Raw genomic sequence first — 21,787 nt, forward strand, 5'->3', positions numbered from 1 at the left:
GTATTATGCTAAGCGAAATAAGTCAGTCAGAGAAAGACAAATACCATAGGACTTCACTCATATGTGGAATTTAAGAAAACAGGTAAACATAGAGGAAGGGAAAGAAAAATAAAATGACAATAGAGAGGGAGGGAAACCATAAGAGACCCTTAACTCTAGGAAACAAACTGAAGATTACTGGAGGGGAGGTGGGGGAGGGAAGGGGTAATTGGGTGATGGACATTAAGGAGGGCACTTGATGTAATGAGTACTGGCTGTTATATGCAACTGATGAATCACTAAATTCTATCCCTGACAGTAATATTACAGTATATATTAACTAAATTGAACTTAAACAAGGAATTTGGGGATATACTCAGAAATACAATTGCTGGAACATACGGTAATTTTTTTTTTGGTAATTCTTTTTTAAACTTTTTGAGGAATTGCTTGCCATAGATGGCTATGCCATTTTACATTTTCCCAGATGGTACACAGAGTTCCTTTACTCCACATGCTTGCTAACACTTATTTTCTTTTGAGTTGATAGTAGCCATCCTAACAGGTATAAGGTGGTATCTCATAGTGATTTTGATTTGTATTTCCTTAATCATCAGTGATGTTGAACATATTTTCAAATGCTTATGGACCATTTATATGTCTTCTTTGGAAACTTATCTATTCAAGTAAATGTTTTGTTTTTGTTGTTAATTGTTGAAGTGTCATCCTTTATATATTCTGGATGTTAATCCTACATCAAATACATGATTTGCAGATAATCTGTCCCATTCCATGGGTTACCTTTTCACTCTGTCGATAATGTTCTTTGATGCACAAAATTTTTTAATTTGATGAAACCCAACTATCTTTCTTTTGTTTCCTGTATTTTAGGTGTTATATCCAAAAAATCATTGCCAAATCCAATGTCTGAAGTTTTTCCCCTCATGTTTCTTCTAAAAGTTTTATATTTTAGCTCTAACATTTAGGTCTTTGATCCATTTTAAGGTACTTACCGTATATGGTGTAAGATAAGGGTTCAACTTCATTTTTTTTCTCATGTGTAAGTCCACTTTTCCAAATACCAATTGTTGACGAGTGTCCGTTCCTCATTTGAATGGTCACAGCAACTTGTTGAAAATCATTTGACCACAATATGGAATGGTTTATTTCTGGCTCTCCATTCTATTCCATTGGTCTTTATATCTTTCTTCCTGTCAGTACTGACTCCACTGTTTTGATTACTATGGCTTCGTAGTTAAGTTTTGAAATCATTAAGGGTGAGTCCTCCAACTTTCTTCTTTTTTTTTTTTAAAGATTTATTTACTTATTTGAGAGAGAGAGAGCCAGCGAGAGCCCAAGCAGGAGGGAGGGTCAGAGGGAGAGGGAGAAGCAGACTCCCTGCTATGCAGAGAGCCTGATGCAAGGCTCGATCCTAGGACCCCGAGATCATGACCTGAGCCAAAGGCAGCCATTTAATTGACTGAACCATCCAGGCACCCCTAAACTTTTTTTTTTTTTAATATTTTTGATCCCAACTTTGTTCTTTTTCAAGATTGTTTTGGCTAGGGGCGCCTGGGTGGCTCAGTTGGTTAAGCGTCTGCCTTCAGCTCAGGTCATGATCCCAGGATCCTGGGATGGAGCCCTGCGTTGGGCTCCTTGCTCAGTGGGGAGTCTGCTTCTCCCTCTCCTTCTGCCTGCAGCTCCCCCTCTCACTATCTCCATGTGTCAAATAAATAAATAAAATCTTTTAAGATTTAAAAAAAAAGAGATTGTTTTGGCTATCTGGGGTTCCTTCAGATTCCCTATAAATTTTAGAATAGGTTTCTATTTTGCAAAACAACAAAAAAGTCACTTAGTAATGCTCTGTGAACCACACTGAATCTGTAGGTTGCTATAGGCAGAACTGATGCCTTAACAGTAATTTAAGTCTTGCAACCCGTGAAAGCAAGATGTTCTTCCATTTATTTGTCTTTGTTAATTTCAATCACCATTTTCAGTGCTGAAACATTTTCACTATTCAAGCTGCTTTAGAAAACTATATAGTAGGTAGTTTCTCAAAAATTAAACAGAGTTTTCTTGGTGTATCAGGGGAGGGGGTTACACTGTACAAGTCTTTCACCTTCTTGGTTAAGTTCAGCCCTAAGTATTTTATTCTTGTTGATGCTATTGTAAAATGAGTTGTTTTCTTAATTTCCTTTTTATATTGTTTTTAGTGTATAGAAAAGCAACTGGTATTTGTGTATTTTGCAACTTTACTGATTTTGTTTATTATAAGTGTTTTAAAAAGATTTATTTATTTGAGAGAGAGCAAGCATGCATGGGGGGGAGGGGCAGAGAGAGAGGGAGAACCTCAAGCAGACTCCATGCTAAGTGTGGAGCCCCACATGGGGCTTGATCCCATGACCCCAATATCACAATCTGAGCTGAAACCAAAAGTCGGTTGCTCAACTGACTGTGCCACCCAGGTGCCCCTTGTTTATTCGTTTTAACAGTTTTTTATTTGTGTGTGTGTAATCTTCAAGGATTTTTACATATAAGATCATGTCACCTTTAAACACTTTACTTCTTCCTTTCTAATATTGATGCCTTTTATTTCTTTTTCTTACCTAATTGCTCTGTGTATTAGTCAGTCATAGCTGTCATAACAAAATGTCACAAACTAGGTGGCTTTATCAATAAAAATGTGTTTTCTCACAGTTCTGGAGGGTTAAAATCCAAGGTCAAAATGCTGGTAGGTTTTGTTTCAACTGAGGCCTCTCTCCGTGGTTTGTAGATGGTGGCTTTGTTTAGTGTCCTCACATGGCCTTTTCTCGGTATGTGTGCATGTCTGGTGTCTCTCCTTCTAAGGATACCAGTTATATTGGATTAGGACCCACCCTTACGATATCATTCAACCTTAATAACCTCTTTAAAGGCCCTATTTCCAAATACAGTCACATTAAGGATTAGGGCTTCAACATATGAATATAAAGGGAACACAATTTAGTCCATAACACTGTTACTATGACTTCTAGTACTATGTTGAAAAGAAGTAGTGAGAGTAAGCATCCTTCTTTTGTTTCTGATATTAGAGGAAAAGCTTTCAGTCTTTCACCATTGAGTATGATGTTAGCTCCAAGTTTTTCATACATAAATGTTGAGGTATTTTCCTTCTATCCCTGATTTGTTGAGTGCTTCTAGGGGAAATAGTTTGAATTTTGTCAAATTATTTTTCTGCATCAATTGAAATAGTCATGTGGATTACATTCTTTGTTCTGTTAATGTGGCATAACAAATTTGCTTTGCTAGTGTTTTGTGGAGGATTTTTGCATCAATATTCCTAAGAGATATTGTTCTGGAATTTTCTGAAAGATCTTAGTTTGGTTTTGGTATTGGTGTAATACTGGTGAATTTGGTATTGGTGAATTAGTTTGGAAGTGTTCAGTGTTCCCTCCACCTCAGTTTTCTAGAAGAGTCTTAGGAGGACTGGCCTTAATTCTTTTTAAAGTTTTGATAGAATTCTCCAGTAAGGCTATATGGTTCTGGGCTTTTCCTCATTGGGAGGTTTATTATTACTGATTCAATCTCCTATCAGTCTGTCAGACTTTATATTTCTGCATGATTAGTCTTGGTAGGTTGTTTGTTTATAAAAATTGTTCATTTGTCATATAGGTTATTCAATTTGTCAGTGCACAATTGTTCATAGTACTCTTTTAGTAAACCTTTTTATTTCAGTGAAATCAGTAGTAACATCCCCTCTTTCATTTCTGATCTTAATTATTTGAGTCTTCTCTTTTTTCCTCAATCTAGCTAAAGATTTGTCAATTTTGTTAACCTTTCGAAGTACTCTTGGTTTCACTGATTTTCTCTATTATTTTGCCATTCCTTATTTTACATCTCTGCAGTAAAGTATATTAATTCTTTCTGCTAGTTTCCTTTTACTAGTTCTTTAAGGTATAAAATTTGGTTTTGAAGTGAGAACTTTCTTCTTTTTTAATATAAGAATTTATGCTATAAATTTGTTTGATCCACTCTGACAATTTGTCTTCTGTGTATTTAGGCCACTGACATTTAATGATATAATTGGATTAATAGCTACCATGCTTGTTACTGTTTTCTATTCATTGCTCTTATTACTCATTTCCCCTTTTTCCCATCTTTTGGTGATTTTATTTTATTTTATTTTATTTTTCCATCTTTTGGTGATTTTAACTGAGCAGTTTATATGATTCCATTTTCCTCATTTCTTAGTATTTTACATTTTTGAATGTTTTCTAGTAGTTGCCCTAAAGTTTGCAATATACATTTACAACTAATACAAATCTACATTCAAATAACATTTCAGAGGTAGTGCAAATACTTTATAATAACAGAAACCATCAAATTCCAGCCTCCTGTTCCTTGTATCATTGCTATAATTCATGCCACTTATATACAAGCATATATGTATATATGTATAAGTACACATATGTGCATAAATACATCAAGTAATTGTTCCTATTATTTTGAACAAACTGTTATCAGTTAGATGTAAGAAAAATAGAAGTTCTTTTAAATTTTACATTCACTTATTCCTCCTATGATGCACTTTCTTTCTTTATGTAGAGCTGAGAATCTGATCTATATCATTTTCCTTTTTTTTTTTTTTAAAGATTTTATTTATTCATTTGACAGATAGATACATAGCGAGAGAGGGAACACAAGCAGGGGGAGTGGGAGAAGGAGAAGCAGGCTTCCCGCCGAGCAGGGAGCCCGATGCGGGGCTCGATCCCAGAACCCTGGGATCATGACCTGAGCCGAAGGCAGACGCTTAACGACTGAGCCACCCAGGCGCCCCTATATCATCTTCCTTCTCTCTCAAGAACTTCTTTTAATAATTCTTATAAGGCAGGTTTACTGGAAAATTTGCATTTCCCTAATGACTAGTGATGTTGAGCATTTTTCATGTACCTGTTGGTGTTTTGTGTATCTTCTTTGGAAAAATGTCTATTTAGGTCTTTTGCCCATTTTTAATTAGGTTTTTTTTTTTTTTTTATTGGCTATTGAGTTGCAGGCATTTTTATATATTTTGGCCGTTAGCCTCTAATCAGAAACATGCTTTGAAATATTTTTCCCATTCTGTAGGTTATCTTTTCACTTTGTTGTTTCTTTTGCTGTGCAGAAGCTTTCCAGTTTGATGTAGTTCCACTTGTTTATTTTTTATTTTGTTGCTTGTGCTTTAGGTGTTAAATAGAAAAAAATCACTGGCAAGATCCATGTCAAGGAGCTTTAGTTCTATGTTTCTTCTAGTAGTTTCATGGTTTCGGATCTGACATTCAAGTCTTTAATACATACCAACTTAGTTTTCATGAGTGGTGTAAAATAGTGAAAAAATTCATTTTTTTTTACATACGAATATCCAATCTTCCCAGCACCATTTATTTGAGACTGTCTTTTTTCCACTGAGAATTACTGGCGCCCTTGTCTAATATTAGGTTGACCATATATGCTGGGGTTTATTTCTGGGCTGTCAGTTCTGTTCCATTGATCTATTTGTTTTTATACCAGTATCGCACTGTATTGATTACTATAGCTTTAATAGTATAGCTTGAAATCAGGATGTGTGATGCCTCCTGCTTTGTTCTTTCTCAGTATTGCTTTGGCTATTTTGTGATTCCATATAAATTTTAGGACTGTTTTGGGGCACCTGGGTGGCTCAGTCACTGGGCATCTGCCTTCGGCTCGGGTCGTGATCCCGGGGTCCTGGGATCGAGACCCGTGTCAGGCTCCCTGCTCTGCGGGGGGCCTGCTTCTCCCTCTCCCGCTCCCCCTGCTTGTGTTCCCTCTCTCGCTGTGTCTCTCTCTATCAAACGAATAGATAAAATTAAAAAAAAAAATTTTAGGACTGTTTTCCCTACTTCTGCAAAATGTGCCATCAGAATTTTAATTGGAATTGTACTGAATCTATTGATGGCTTTTGGTAGTATGGACATTGAAACAACATTAATTCTTCCAATCAATGAACATAGAATAATTTTCTATTTGTGTCTTCTTCAATTCCTTTCATCAGTGTCTTGCAGTTTTCAGAGTAGTGATCTTTCACCTCTTTGGTTAAGTTACTCCAAAATATTTTATTGTTCTTAATGCTATATAGTAAATAGGATTATTTTCTTTAATTCTTTTTCAGATAATTCAGTGTTAGTGTATAAAAATGCTACTGATTTTTATATGTTAACTTGGTATCCTGCAACTTTACTGAATCTGTTGATTAGGCCTAATAGTTTTTTGTTGGATTCTTTAGGATTTTCTATTTATAAAATCAAGTCATCTGCAAACAGAGACAATTTTATATCTTCCTTTCCAATTCTGATGCCTTTTATTTTTCCTCACCTGATTGCTCTGGCAAGAATTTCCAGTACTACTTGAATAGGAGTGGTGAGAGTGGGAACCCCTGTCTTACTCCTAATCTTAAAGGAAAAGCTTTCAACATTTCACCACTGATATATTAGTTATGGACTTATCATGTATGTCCTTTAGTATGTTGAGATACGTATGTTGCTTCTCAACCTAATTTGTTAAGAGTTTTTATCATGAATGTTGAATTTTGTCAAATACTTTTTATGGATCTATTGAGATGGTCATGTGATTTTTTTCTTTGATTCTATTAATGTGATGTATCACATTGATGGATTTGCATATGTTGAACCATCCTTACATCCAAATATAAATCCTACTTGATCATAGTGAATGATCCTTTTAATGTGCTGCTGAATTTGGTTTGCTACTATTTTATTGAGAATTTTTGAATCTATATTCATCAGGAATATTGGTCTGTAGTTTTTGAATATTTTCCTTTTCTGGTGTCAGGATGATACTGACCTTGTAAACTAAATTTGTGAGTTTCCCCTCTTCTTTAATTTTATGGAAGAGTTTGAGAAGGATTGTCTTTAATTCTTTAAATGTTAGGTAAAATTTACCGATGAAGCCATCTGGTCCTATGCTTTTCTTTGTCAGGAGATTTTTGATTACTGATTCAATCTCCTTACTAATTGACTTATTCAGACTTTCTCCTTCTTCCTGATTCAGGAAGGGTACTTTGTATGTTTCTAAGAAGTTTTCCATTTTTTTCCTAGGTTGGCCAGTTTGTTGGTATTTAATTGTTCATAGTAGCCTCTTATGATTCTTTGTATTTCTGTATATCAGTTGTAATATCTCCTTTTTCATTTGTAAATTTGTTGACTTGGGTTTCCTTTCTTTTCCTTGGCTAGTCTAGCTAAAGCTTTGTCAATTTTGTTAATCTTTTCAAAAAAGGAACTCTTAGTTTGGTTAATCTTTTCTACTGTTTTCCTTTTCTCTATTTCATTTATTTCTGCTCTAGTCTTTACTATTTCCTTCCTTCTGCTAACTGCAGGCTCTGTTCTTTTTCTAGTTCCTTAGGGCATAGTTAGGTTGTTTATTTGGGATTTTTCTTGCTTCTTAAAATAGGTGTTTTTTGCTATGGACTCTCCTACCAGAACTTCGTTTGCTGCATCCCAAATGTTTTGGTATGTTTTGTATTTTTGTTTGTCTCAAGATACTTTTTAATTTCTTTGATCCACTGGTTATTCAGAAGAGTGTTATTTAATTTCCACATACTTGTGAATTTCCAGTTTTCCTCTTGTTATTGACTTCTAGTTTCATATCACTGTGGTCAGAAAAGATAGTTGGTATGATTTCAATCTTCAACTCACTAAGACTTGTTTTGTGACCTAATATATAATCTATCCTAGAAAATGTTACATATGCACTTGATGAGAATATATTCTGCTATTTAGGGTACAATGTTCTGTATATGTCTCTTAGGTCCATTTAATCTATAGTGTTGTTTAAATTTGCTGTTTCCTTATTGATTCTCTGGATGACCTATCCATTGTTGAGAATGGGGTATTAAAGTCCCTAACTGTTACTGTATCAGTGTTTATTTCTCCTTTTAGTTCTGTTAATTTTTGCTTTATATATTCAGGTGATCCATGTTGGTCACATATATATTTACAAGTTATATCTTCTTGATCAACCCCTTTATCATTACATAATGGCCTTATCTCTTTTTACCATTTTTAGTTTAAGTCTTTTTTGTCTGATAGAAGTATAGCTATCTCTGCTGTTCTGTTTTTGGTTACCATTTACTTCAAATATCTTTTTCCATCCCTTTACTCTTGGTCTGCTTGTCTTAATGGCCAAGTGAGTCTCTTGTAGGCAGAATATGGTTGAACCTTTTTTCCTGTTTTGTTTTCTTTTTTAAATCTATCAGCCATTCCATATCTTTTTACTGACAAATTTAATCCATTTATTTTTAGAGTAGTTATTGGTAAGAACTTACAATTGCCTTTGTTAACTGTTTTCTGGTTGTTTTGTAGATCCATTGTGCCTTCTTATCCTGCTGTCTTTTATGTGTCCTGATGTCTTCTGGTATCAGCATGCTCTGACTGCTTTATCATATTCTTTTGTGTACTTACTATAGGTATTTCTTTTGTGGTTACCATGATGTATAAATATCTTAGAATTATAACACCCTAATTTAACTTCAATAAAATTCCAAAGTTTTACACATTTCCTTTTCCTCCTCCACATATTTTAAGTTACTGATGCTATAATTTACATATTTCTTACATTTTGTAACTAATGACAGGTTATTGCAGTTAGTATATTTTTACTCTATTTCTTTTTTTTTTGTTTTAAGCTTAAGTAACTAGAGTTGTAAGTAAATTATCACTATTACCCTATTACAGAATCAAACTTTGACTATAAATTTACCATTCCAGTGAGTTTTACACTGCCTTCTTATATGCTTTTATGATGTTAATTAGTGTCCTTTTATTTCCACTTAAATAAACCCTTTAGCATTTCTTCTAAGGCAAGTCTAGTGGTAATAAATTCCCTTGGCTTTTGTTTATTCCAGAATGTTTTTATCCCTCCTTCATTTCTAAAGGACAGCTTCTTTGGATATAGTATTCTTTTTTTTTTTTTTTTTTTTAAAGATTTATTTATTTATTTATTTGACAGAGAGAGAGAGAGAGAGACACAGCAAGAGAGGGAGCACAAGCAGAGGGAGAGGGAGAAGCAGGCTTCCGTGGAGCAGGGGCCTGATGCGGGGCTCGATCCCAGGAGCCGAAGGTAGACACTTAATGACTGAGCTACCCAGGCGCCCCTGGATATAGTATTCTTGGTTGACAGTTTTTTATTTCAATATTTTGAATGTGTTATGCCATTCTCTTCTGACCTGAAAAATTTCTGTTGAGATAGTTACCTACAGTTTTATGAGGGCTCCCTTTTATGTCCTTCTTTGTTTTCTCTTGTTGCTTTTAAAATTCTTTGTCTTTACTTTTGATAATTTCATAACAATATGTTTCAGTGTAGCCCTATTTGGCTTCAACCTATTTGGGGCTCATGGGCCTCTTGGATCTGGTGTCTATTTCTATCTTCAGGTTTGGGGCACCTGGATGGCTCAACTGGTTGGGAGTCCAACTCTTGGTTTTGGCTCAGGTCACAATCTTGGGGTCATGAGATTGGGCCCCACGTTGGGCTTTACACTCGGTGCGGGGTATGCTTGGGATTCTTTCCCCCTTTGCTCTTCCCCCTGGTCACACTCTCTTTGTCTCTCTGTCTCATTAAAATAAATGATAAATGGATAAAATCTTTAAAAATTTTTTTTTGAAAGTCACTGCATCATCTACAGGGATGCCTATGGAGGATGGTAGACAGAAAGAGGCCAAGCCCCTACTTGTCTCCAAGAGGGAGTGGGTGCCAGCTCAGTTAATGATTAAAAGGAGCCTTTAGTTGTCAGGCAGTGTGCTAGGCAAGGGGTATCAAAATGATTAAGAGCATATGAGGGACTCATAGTCCAAGCAGGGGAATAGATACATATAATAATGGGTAATACATTTTTTATAAAATAGAGTATTGTATTATAAACCTCAATAGAGTTATGCACAAGACAGTGTAGGACCAGAGAGGAGGGAAGATTCCATATCAAATATACTGAATGACTGCACAAGGAATCTTTATGAAGTGGTAACAATGGGGTGATGAATTCTGGTGACTATTATACAACTCCATAAATACACAAAAAAACATGAAATTGCACAATTAAATAAGTGAATTTTATGGTATATAAATTACACCTTAGTAGATCTGTTTTTTAAAAATGAACATAGTAGTTGAGTGCACGAACAGAACACTAAATTGAACGTGATCTGAATATAGTGATCAGGTGACTGTTGGAAAATAAAGAATAAACTTACTTTAAAAATTTGCTGACATGCCAAGAAATTTCTGTGATACTGGATCATATTATGGCACAAAGTAGAAGGAGTATAAAATGAATCTGTCTTTGTCTTTTACCAACAGTATAAAATAAAAAAGGTATGTAAATTTAAAAATTCTGATGAAACCAGGAAATATTTTCTAAAAATATCTTATTCTGACATAGGCATCTGAACTATAAAAAAGAGTCGATCTTTCTATTAAAAATGTCCAGCTCTATCTTTAGTCCTTTAACACCAATAAGAATGCTGCCAGATGTGAGGAAGATGCAGGTTGGTAACTTAGCCATATGTACAGACTGGAGCATGCTTTTCAAACTAAGAAAAAGTTAACTATAAATGATAAGATGGTTTTTAAAAAGTTGTTGGAAGTTTGCTGGAGTCAAACAAGATGTTTCCAAAAGATCTACTAAGAAATTTTTAATGGGCAACTTAAAATAACTTCTTTTAGTATTACTGATCTGGCTAAATTTTCCTCACCCCTGAAAATGTATGTATGCATGTATATTAAAATGTACACATACAAAATGCTTAATGAAATCCAGACTATTGTCTAAAATGTTCAAGGCACTATTTAGCCACTCCATGCCTAATATGCTTCATTTAGAAATTATATTCATTGTAGTATTTTACTCCTGTCTTTAACAAAAATCAAAAAGTTAGCAATTAATATAGATGGTACAAAATTCTAAATCTTCAGTTTTTAGGAAAAACAATTTCCTTATAGCCCAGCCTCCATAATTCTTTGCACCTCAGTGATTCTAAAATTGCTTTGGGACCAGTAGGATACTAACATTATAATCATATTCCATATGCTCACCATCTAACTGTTCAGCATATTCTGAAATTAAAGATAATGTAAAGCAAAGATAACAATATTTGTAAATTACATCACTTTCATCATCTTTATGGATAGTAAAACTGTTATGACAATAAATCCTTAAATATTCTAAGTATCCATCTCAATCTCAGCATTGAGAGAGATGTTACTTACACAGAAAGCAGACATTTTGTTTTTAACTTTCCCTTTAAAGCTGAGAATTGATGGCAAATTCTTCTAGTTTCCAATATATCTGAGTTCAGCATACTTGAAAAGACTGAGAAAAACAGGTCCTTACAGATTAAACATTGTGAGCTATGATTCAGATTCTTAATAAATTACACTTCACAGAGCTGTAGGAGAATCTTCCCTAATTCTATACCCTGAAATCTTCCCTCCTTTAAGCCCCCAAATCAGGGAGATAGAGTCACAGTCAATATCATTTTTAGCTAACAAATTTTTAAGTGATATTAATTCTTCAGCTCAAAAATCTCCCTTCAAATTAATGAGTCTTTCATAACTATGTTATTTCTGTTTTTCCTTCTTTCCTTATCTTATATTCAATGTATTTTCACTGAATTTACATTAGAATAATCAAATGAATAATATTCTTTACATATCCATCTATATATACAGACTTACCCTTATTTAATATTCATGTAGATTACCTTCTAAATTTGTCAATTCCATGTAACATTAACATTAGAATTATTATTTTACCAAAAACATGATGTAGCATTCTCCATGTTAGGAATGTGAGGAAAGCAATCATCTAATAGCAATGATGGTAAGAATGTTAATTCTTATTCTACTCTATTATTTTAATGAGGCACAATACATATCTAGCAAATGTTTAGTAGTATGAATACCCAAAATGGAGAACTGAGTTTTATTCCTTTTCTTCCTTATGGTCCAATGTTTCACGCAAATAGTTTTATTAATTTTCCCATGGTTACTTCTTTCTGTACCAGTAACTCTTAATGCCAACTTCCCCAACTTTTTGCCAACACACTCAATTTTTTTTTAACATTAAATATATTTGTGGTATCTACACTGTACAATCTATAGCAACTTTTTTTTGCCTTAGTTTTCTCAATAGTAATTAATATAAATCTACAGGTGGCTATTTGGAAGTTTAAAAAGAGAATTACTGGAGGGAGGCTGGGAAGATGGCAGAGTAGGAGGACCATAAGCTCAATTCATCCCACAGACACAACCAGATAACAGTCACATTCAGCATAAATAACCCAGAAGATGACCCAAAGACTAGCAGAACAAATTCCACAACTAAATGTAGAGAAGAAGCCACATCAAAGGGGTAGGAAAGGTGGAGATGTGGTGGGTAGCTAAAAAGACCCCAGCCCCCAAGGCGGGGAGAAAGCCATGGGGTGGAAAAGGGTAGAAATAGACTATCACACCAGGGTGCTTACATGGGGAAAACGAATCCCCATAACATTTGGCTTTGAAAGGAGAGGGGCCGAATTTTTGGAGTTCTTACAATAGCTGTACTTAAAACCTTAAAAATCAGGGGGCTTGGCTCTAGGCGAGAAATACTAGGTGAGAAATACTCAATAGGAAGTTGAGTACCCACACTTAAAGAGAATAAGGAAGAGCTCAAGAAGATACCTTGTAAAACTATCAGTTTGAAAAATGCCTGGGGCATATGGGAGGGAGAGTTACTAATCTCAGAGCACGTCCAGGAGGGATAGAGTAAGAAACTACTCCAGAAACAAAGGAGTTGGCAGACACCATCTCCTTCCCCGGCCCCTCAGCAGAAACACAAAACCACTTATGAGAACCAACACAGTGCCTGCAATCACTACCTAACTTGCTTACACCAAGCACTGCCCCCTACACTTTCACAAATCCACCCTTTCCAGTCACATTTGCCTCAGTCCCGGAGCTGTGAGTCTACTTTCTCAGAAGACTGGAACAAACCTTACCAACACTGTGTCTTCCAACCCAACTGCTTTGTGGGGCCTTGGTCCTCATGGTGGCATACCTTGTTAAATTGTTTACCCCTCCCACAGGCACTGGGCACTGTGTAGGTTCGCCCAGGCTACCCAGTTCCTGCAGCTTTGGTGAAGGGTCTCATTTCAAAAGCAGACCAGTGCACACTGTGCTAAAACTACATGCCCCACACCAGCTAGTCCCAGCAGCAGCATGATGTCCCCTCCAATATGCCCTTGACCATAGCCCATCCAAAGCCACTGATAATATGCAAACAGCTCCAACAGAGGCCAGTGCCACTCCAAAGTGACTCCTTCTCTGGGGTGAGGGGAAGATAACCACACACAGCAGTTAGATGGCAGCCCAAGTAGTGGGCTGCGAGCAGATAGTTGGTCTGATTGCAGGACCCACCTACCAACAAAACCCTCTCACTAGACAACACAGGGAAAATACACTGCAGTTTGGTGCTACTGCCATTTCTGGGAAATGCCTGATCTTACTCAACTCAAGACCAAGGCAGCCCCAGAGGGGCAAAACATTGCCCACAACAGGCAAAAAGAAAGCCACTGCACATGACTGGACTGAAGGAAAAAGAGGCCAAGACATAACAGCAGGGTGCACAAAACATATAGGAGACACCTGTGAAGTGGCAGGTTCTGGTGAAGAGGGGTTACTGCACATCGGGGCAATATAGGGCTTCTTCTTCATAAGGCCATTACCTCTAAGAGCAGCAGACAAAGCTGACTTTCCTAACACACAGAAACACAGAGTTAGACAAAATAAGGAGACAGAGGAATATGTCCCAAATGAAGGAACAGGACAAAACCATAGCAAGAGACCTAAGCAAAATGGATATAAGTAATATGCCTAATAGAGAATTTAATGATCATAAAGATACTCACTGGACTTGAGAAGAGTGGAAGACATCAGTGAGACCCTTATCAAAGAGAGAGAAAACATAAAAAAGGACACATCAGAGATGAAGAACACAATAAATGAAATTAAAAATATACTAGATGGAATAAATAGCAGGCTAAAGGAATCAGAGGAATGAATCAGCAACCTGGAGAACAGAATAATGGAAAGTAATCAAGCTGAAAAATTGAGAGAAAAAATATGCAAAATGAGAATAGTTTTAGGGAACTCAGCGACTCCATCAAGCATAACATTCTCATTATATGGATCCCAGAAGAGAGAGAAAGGGGGTCAGAAAATTTACTTGATGACATAATAGCTGAAAACTTTCCAAATCTGGGGAAGGAACTATATCAACATCTAGGAGGTACAGATCTCTCAACAAAATCAACCCAAGGAGGTCCACACCAAGACACAAAATAATAAAATGGCAAAAAGTAGTGATAAAGAGAGAATTTTAAAAGCAACAAGAGAAAACAGTTACATAGAAGGGAAACCCCATAAGACTATTAGTGGGTTTTTCAGCAGAAACTTGGCAGGCCAGGAGAGAGTGGCATGATATATTCAAAGGAAAAAATCTGCAGCCAGGAATACTCTTTCCAGAAAGGCTATCATGCAGAATAGAAGGAGAGATAAAAAGTTTCCCAAACAAAAGGTAGAGGAGTTCATGACCAACAAGCCAGCCCTACAGGAAATGTTAAAGAGGACTCTTTGAATGGAAAGGAAAGACCATAAGCAGGAGTAAGAAAAGTAGGAAAAGCAGTAAAAATAAGTGTATGTGTAAAAATCAGTCAAGGGACTCAAAAGGGTGTAAAGTATGACACAATATATCTAAAACATGGGTGGGGGGAGGAGTAAAGAATGGGTTCAATTTTAAGTGATCATCAAATTAACATAGACAGCTATATGCAGATGTTATATACAAATCCCATGTTAACCACAATTCAAAAACAAGTAAGAGATATGCAAAAAATAAAAAGAAAGAAATACATCACTAAAGAAAGCCAGAAAATCATGAGGAGAGAGCAAGAGAAGAAAGGGTCAGAGAAGAAGTAGAAAACAACCACAAACCAGTACCAAATGGCAATAAATACATATCTATCAATAATTACTCCAAATGTAAATAGGCTGAATGCTCCAATCAAAAGATAAAGGCTGACGGAATGGATAAAAATACATGACCCATGTATATGCTTCCTACAACAGACTCATTTCAGACTTAAAGACACCTGCAGATTGAAAGTGAGGGGATGGAGAAATGTTTATCATGCAAATGGATGTCAAAAGAAAGCTGGTGTAGCAATACTTATCGGACAAAACAGACTTTAAAACAAAGACTGTAACAAGAGACAAAAAAGGATACTACATAATCATAAAGGGGACAATCCAACAAGAAGATATAACAATTGTAAATATTTATGCACCCAACATGGGAGCACCTATATACATAAGACAGTTAATAACAAACATGAAGAAACAAATCAATATTGATACAATATTAGGGGATATTTAACTCTGCATTTATATCAATGGACAGATCATAGAAACAGAAATCAAACAAGGAAACAGTGGCTTTGAATGACACATTGGACCAGATGGATTTAAAAGATATATTCAGAATATTCCATCCTAAAATAACACATTCTTTTCAAGTGTACATGGAACATTTTCCAGATAGACCACATATTAGGCCAAAAAACAAGTCTCAAGAAATTAAAAAAGACTGAAGTCATACCATGCATCTTTTATGACCACAATGCTATGAAACTAGAAATCAACTACAAGAAAAAATCTGGAAAGAGCACAGATACATGGAGGTTAATTATCATGCTATTAAACAATGAGTGGGCCAACCATGAAATCAAAAAAGAAATCAAAAATTAGATGGAGAAAAATAGAAATAAGAACATAATGATACACAGTCTTTGGGATACAGCAAAAGCAGTTCTAAGAGGGAAATTTATAGTAATACAGTCTTATCTCAAAAAGCAAGAAAAATCTCACATAAACAACCTAACCTTATACCTAAACAGGCTAGAGAAAGAACAACAAACTAAACCCAAAACAAGCAAAAGGAAGGAAATAATAAAGATTACAGCAAAAATAAATGATGTAGACAATAAAAAAGAAATAGAACAGATCAATGAAACAAGAAGTTGGTTCTTCGAAAAGATCAAAGAATTGATAAAACTCTAGCCAAAATCAAGAGAGAGAGAGAGAAAGAGGGTGAGAGGACTCAAACAAAACCAGAAATGAAAGAGGAGAAATAACAACCAACACTACAGAAATAGAAACAACTGTAAGAGAATATTATGAAAAACTTTATGTCAACACCCTGGACAAACTAGAAGAAATGGATAAATTCCTAGACACATGTTACCTATCAGAACTAAAGCAGGAAGAAACAGAAAATTTGAACAAATCTATTACCAGCAATGTAACTGAATCAGTAATCAAAAAACTCCCCAAAAAACAGAAGTCCACATGGCTTCACTGCTAAATTCTACCAAACATTAATGGAAGAGTTAACACCTATTCTTCTCAAACATTTCCAAGAAATATAAGAGGAAAGAAAACTTCCATATTCATTCTACAAGGGTAGCATTACCCTTATACCAAAACCAGATAAAGACACAATAAAAAAAGAGAACTACATTCCAATATCTCTGACGAACATACATGCAAAAATCCTCAACAAAATATTGGCAAACCGCATCCAACAAAAATCATTCACCACTGTCAAGTGGGATTTAATCTTCGGATGAAAGGTGGTTAATTATTGGCAAATCAATGTAATACATTACATCAATAAGAGAAAGGATAAGAACCTTTCAATATCTGCAGAAAAAGCACCTGACAAAGTCCAATTCATGATAAAAACTCTCAACAAAGTAGGGTTAGAGGGAACATACTTCAACATAATAAAGGCCTAATATGAAGCACCCATAGTCAACACCATCCTAAATGGGGAAAAACTGAGTTTTTCCCCTAATGTCAAGAACAAGAAAAGGATGTCTACTCTCACTGCTTTTATCTAACATGTTACTCAAAGTCCTAGTCCTCAAAATCACACAACAAAAAGAAATAAAAGGCATCCAAATTGGTAAGGAAGAAGTAAAACTTTTGCTATTTGCAGATGACATCATACTTTAGATAGAAAACCCAAAAGACTCCAGCAAAAAACTTCTAGAATTGGTGAATGAATTCAGTAAATTCATAGGATACAAAATCAACGTACAGAAATCTGTTGTATTTCTGTGCACCAATAATGAATAGAAAGTGAAATTAAGAAAACAATCCCATTTACAACTACACAAAAAATAATGAGATACCTAGGAATAAACCTAACCAAAAAGGTGAGAGACCTGTATCCTGAAAACTATAAAACACTGATGAAAGAAATTTAAGATGATGCAAAGAAACGGAAAGACATTTCATGCTCATTGGATCAGAAGAACTGGTATTATTAAAATGTCTGTACTGCCCAAAGCAAACTACACATTTAATGCAATCCCATCAAAATATCAACAGTATTTTTCACAGAACTACAACAATCTTAAAATTTGTATGGAACCACAAAAGACTCCAAATAGCCAGAGCAACCTTAAAAAAGAAAAGCAAAGCTGGAGGCATCACAATCTGGACTTCAAGTTATATTACAAAGCTGTAGTGATCAAAACAGTATGGCACTGGCACAAAAACAGACACACAGAACAATGGAACACAATAAAATCCCAGAAATAAACCCACAATTATATGATCAACAAATCTTCAACAAAGCAGAAAAGAATGTGTGATGGAAAAAAGACAGCCTCTTCAACAAATGGTGTTGAGAAAACTGGACAGCATTACGTAAAAGAATGAGACTGAACATTAAACCACACACAGAAATAAATTCAAAATGGATTAAGAAGCTAAATGTGAGATCTGACTCCATAAAAGCCCTAGAAGAGAACATAGGCAGTAATTTCTCTGACACTGGCTATAGCAACATATGTCTAGATATGTCTCCTGAAGCAACAAAAGCAAAAATAAACTATTGGGACTACGTCAAAACAAAAGCTTCTGCACAGCAAAGAAACAACCAAGAAAACTAAACGACAACCTACAGAATGGGCAAGATATTTGCAAGTGACATTTCTAATAAACAGCTAGTATCTAAAATATATTAAGAATTTATAAACTCAACACCCCCCCAAAAATAATCCAATTTAAAAATGGGATAACTGAGTCCTCTTTTGATTATAAAGTACCTTTTAACAGCTACCAAAACTAATGTTCCTGAGAACACGTTACTTTAGAAAACTCTGCTATATATCAATTTATGTGATTCTTCAGATCAAGAACTAAGATTTTTCCTTGATAAATAAGTATGTGCATATAGAACACTGTGCTCACCCAGTTCTTCTTGCACCTCTCCAATCACACTTTCTGTAACTCATTTTCATCCTATTATTTATTAATGTTGGTACCTCCCAAAGACCACCACTTAGAATTGTCTTTTTTTCACTAAGGTCCTTTTCTCAGCAATCTTTACTCATGCTTAAAACTTCATCTGCCAGATCTATAAAAAATTTTCCCAAGTATTTATATAGCTCTGACCTCTTTCCCAAGTTTCAATTCAACATTTTTACTTTCCTACAGGACATTTCCACTTTATTTAGACTTTATCATCTGTCTCTGGAACTTTGTCATATATTCTCCATTTCTATTAGCAACACCAGTATTTCCCTACTTACTTAGGTTTTGGCCTCTACCTTACCTATGACTCCTCCCATACCCTTCACTGCTGTAGATATGGCTTTCACTGCTGCTTTATGTTTAGTAGTTTAGAACATTTTATAGTGTCATCCTGAGGGTTATATGAGGTTCATTAATTGCTCATCATACAAAAGAGAAAACTGAGGCATAGAGGCATGACCAGTGACCCAGCTAGTACATGCAAGAGTTGGGATTCAAACCCAAATCTATCTGATTCTGGAATTTGGGTTCCTGAACACAGTGCTCTCTTGACTTGACATGAGGGCCACAGAAGAATTCAGTTCTTGGGGAAACTCACATGCTCAGCCATGGATTAGGCCCAAGATAAGATACTTTCTTATCATCACGGAAATGTAAATCAAATCTGCAATGAGATATCACCTCACACCTGTCAGAATGGCTAAAATCAGGGGCGCCTGGGTGGCTCAGTTGGTTAAGCGACTGCTTTCGGCTCAGGTCATGATCCTGGAGTCCCTGGATCAAGTCCCGCATCGGGCTCCCTGCTCAGCAGAGAGTCTGCTTCTCCCTCTTACCCTCCCCCCCTCATGTGCTCTCTCTCTCTCATTCTCTCTCTCTCAAATAAATAAATAAAATCTTTAAAAAAAAAAAAAAAAAAAAATGGCTAAAATCAAAAACTCAAGAAACAAGTTTTGCAGAGAATGTGTAGATAAAGGAACCTTGTGCACTGCTGGTGGGAATGCAAACTGGTGCAGCCACTGTGGAAAATGGTATGGAGGTTCCTCAAAAAATTAAATATAGAATTACCATATGATCCACTAATTCTACTACTGGGTATTTACCCAAAGAATACAAAACAACGCTAAATCAAAAAGATATGTGCACTTCTATGTTTATTGCACCATTACTTACAATAGCCAAGATAAGGAAGCAGCCCAAGCATCCATCAATATATGAATGGATAAAGAAGATGTGGTGTATATAATTGTATATATTACTCAGACATAAAAACGAATGAAGTCTTCCATTTGCAATGACATGGATGGAACTAGAGGGTATAATGCTGAGTGAAGTAAGTCGGTTAAAGAAAGTCAAATACCATATGCTTTCACTCATATATGGAATTTAAGAAATAAACAAATGAACAAAGAAAAAAGAGACAAACCAAAAAACAGACTCAACTACAGACTCAACTAACTGGGGGTTAACAGAGGGGAGGTGATTTGGGGGATGAGTGAAATTGGTGATGGGGATTAGAGTACACTTATCATGATAAGCACTGGGTAACATATAGAATTGCTGAATCACTATATTGTACACCTGAAACTAATATAACATTCTATGTTAACTATACTGGCATTCTATGTTAACTATACTAGCCTGAAAGTAAAAGATACTTTCTTGCACCAAACTGCCATTATACATAAATATATATAAAACCTACTATAACAAGTTCAATATATCAAAGATTTAGATTTACAAAACAGATCCTCAGGGGTACATTTATTTGGTTTTTTAAAATAACTTTATAAAAGAAAAATATTCTCTCCCCTAGTATGAATATATTTACATTTCATTTTTATTAATTTTCACTAGAGGAGATATTCTGCATAGGTCAGGCTATACCTTTAATATTTCAGCAAGATTCTAAGTATATCATTTATGAAATTTTTCAGGAAACCCACTTTCATTCATGACAGAGAAGTCCAAAAGTGATCACTTTGGATAGACCATGAATTCTTCTTATTATCTTAATCAGTTTTCCTTGAAATGATACACTGTCTTTGAGTCTCATGATGTGTATATATGTGAGATATATGTAGTCAATTGCTAACCCACTTTTTTCCAATGTACATATGAAAGAATAAAATTTATCCCCTAAGTTCTGATTCTATAAACCTAAGTTCATTGCAGACTGCTATGTTAGGTCATATGGTAGAAAAAAATATTTATGAATGCTTAATATCAGTGAAAACCAAAAATAAAATTCACATGTAGTTCTATTTAAAAAACATATTTTGACCTAATTTATGGATAACTTTAGTAACACTTTTTTTTTTTTTTTTTAAGATTTATTTATTTATTTGACAGAGAGAGACACAGCGAGAGAGGGAACACAAGCAGGGGGAGTGGGAGAGGGAGAAGCAGGCTTCCTGCAGAGCAGGGAGCCTGATGTGGGGCTCAATCCCAGGACCCTGGGATCATGACCTGAGCCGAAGGCAGACGCTTAACGACTGAGCCATCCAGGCGCCCAGCAACAATTTTTTTTAAGTTAAATTCTTAACTGCTGCATTGATCTGTGAAAGTTCAGCAAGAGCAGTATTGTTGGTCTACATAGGGTTAGATATAATTTATCTATACTAGCATCTACAAGTATGTACCTTGAAGCACTACATTATACTGTTGAAAGGTTCAGAAAACACTGCAAATTTGATTCCTCTCTTGGAGACTGGCATTGTACAAGCTCCTGGAAGTTCTGCAGTTAAAAAAATTTTTTTTGCTTATTTAATCCATCATTTCTCAAGTTTATCAATATCTTGATATAATTGGGGTCACTGGAAATAAGACTGGAAAACCTTGATCTATGATGATAGGAAGGAAGGAATTATAGTAAGTAGACGGTACCAAAATCATTTGTACTGGATTCTGGAATTATGTGATTTTATGAGATTTTTTCTAGAATGGCTGTTTTTTAAAAGGATACATTAAAAAGATAATTGTCTCTAGGCAAGGCAACTAGACTAAACGCTAAGAGAAGCATGCTGGGTACCAAGAAAAAGACATGGGATACTCAGGGTTTACTTAGGTTTTATACAGAGTACGTTAGACACTGGTGTAAAATGAGGACTGGCCATGCATATTTAATCCTTCTCTAAGATCACCCTCTAAAGCATAAAGAAAGACAGTAAGAAAAGAACAAGTAGTTCATTTATTAAAATGCTGACATCCAGCATACTCACACTGCCCATTCAAGCTTCTCATTCTTAATAGAGTTGTACAGAGCCTGTAAAGAGAGAAAACAAGATGGAATTATTCTTTTCATTCTGTTCAATATTTTTAATTCAGAAAATGACCAAAGCCAAAAGGAATCAGCAAGTAATTCCTAAGCCCCTTGTTAGTCACCCCTGTTGGCTCTGAAAGATAA

General features: G+C 35.4%; 1 protein-coding gene across 9 annotated transcripts in view; it reads right to left on the bottom strand.

Annotated features, from left to right (window-relative positions):
- Positions 1-21,787, bottom strand: part of PSD3 (pleckstrin and Sec7 domain containing 3) — a 586,658-nt gene that overhangs the window by 176,102 nt on the left and 388,769 nt on the right. For all 9 annotated transcript variants that reach the window (XM_078069537.1, XM_078069538.1, XM_078069540.1 and 6 more), the window contains one exon: positions 21,603-21,646. In XM_078069537.1, the coding sequence (XP_077925663.1) occupies positions 21,603-21,646 (44 nt within the window). The remainder of the gene's footprint in view (positions 1-21,602; positions 21,647-21,787) is intronic.

Source organism: Halichoerus grypus, chromosome 3, assembly GCF_964656455.1.
Source record: "Halichoerus grypus chromosome 3, mHalGry1.hap1.1, whole genome shotgun sequence".
Classification (NCBI taxonomy): domain Eukaryota; kingdom Metazoa; phylum Chordata; class Mammalia; order Carnivora; family Phocidae; genus Halichoerus; species Halichoerus grypus.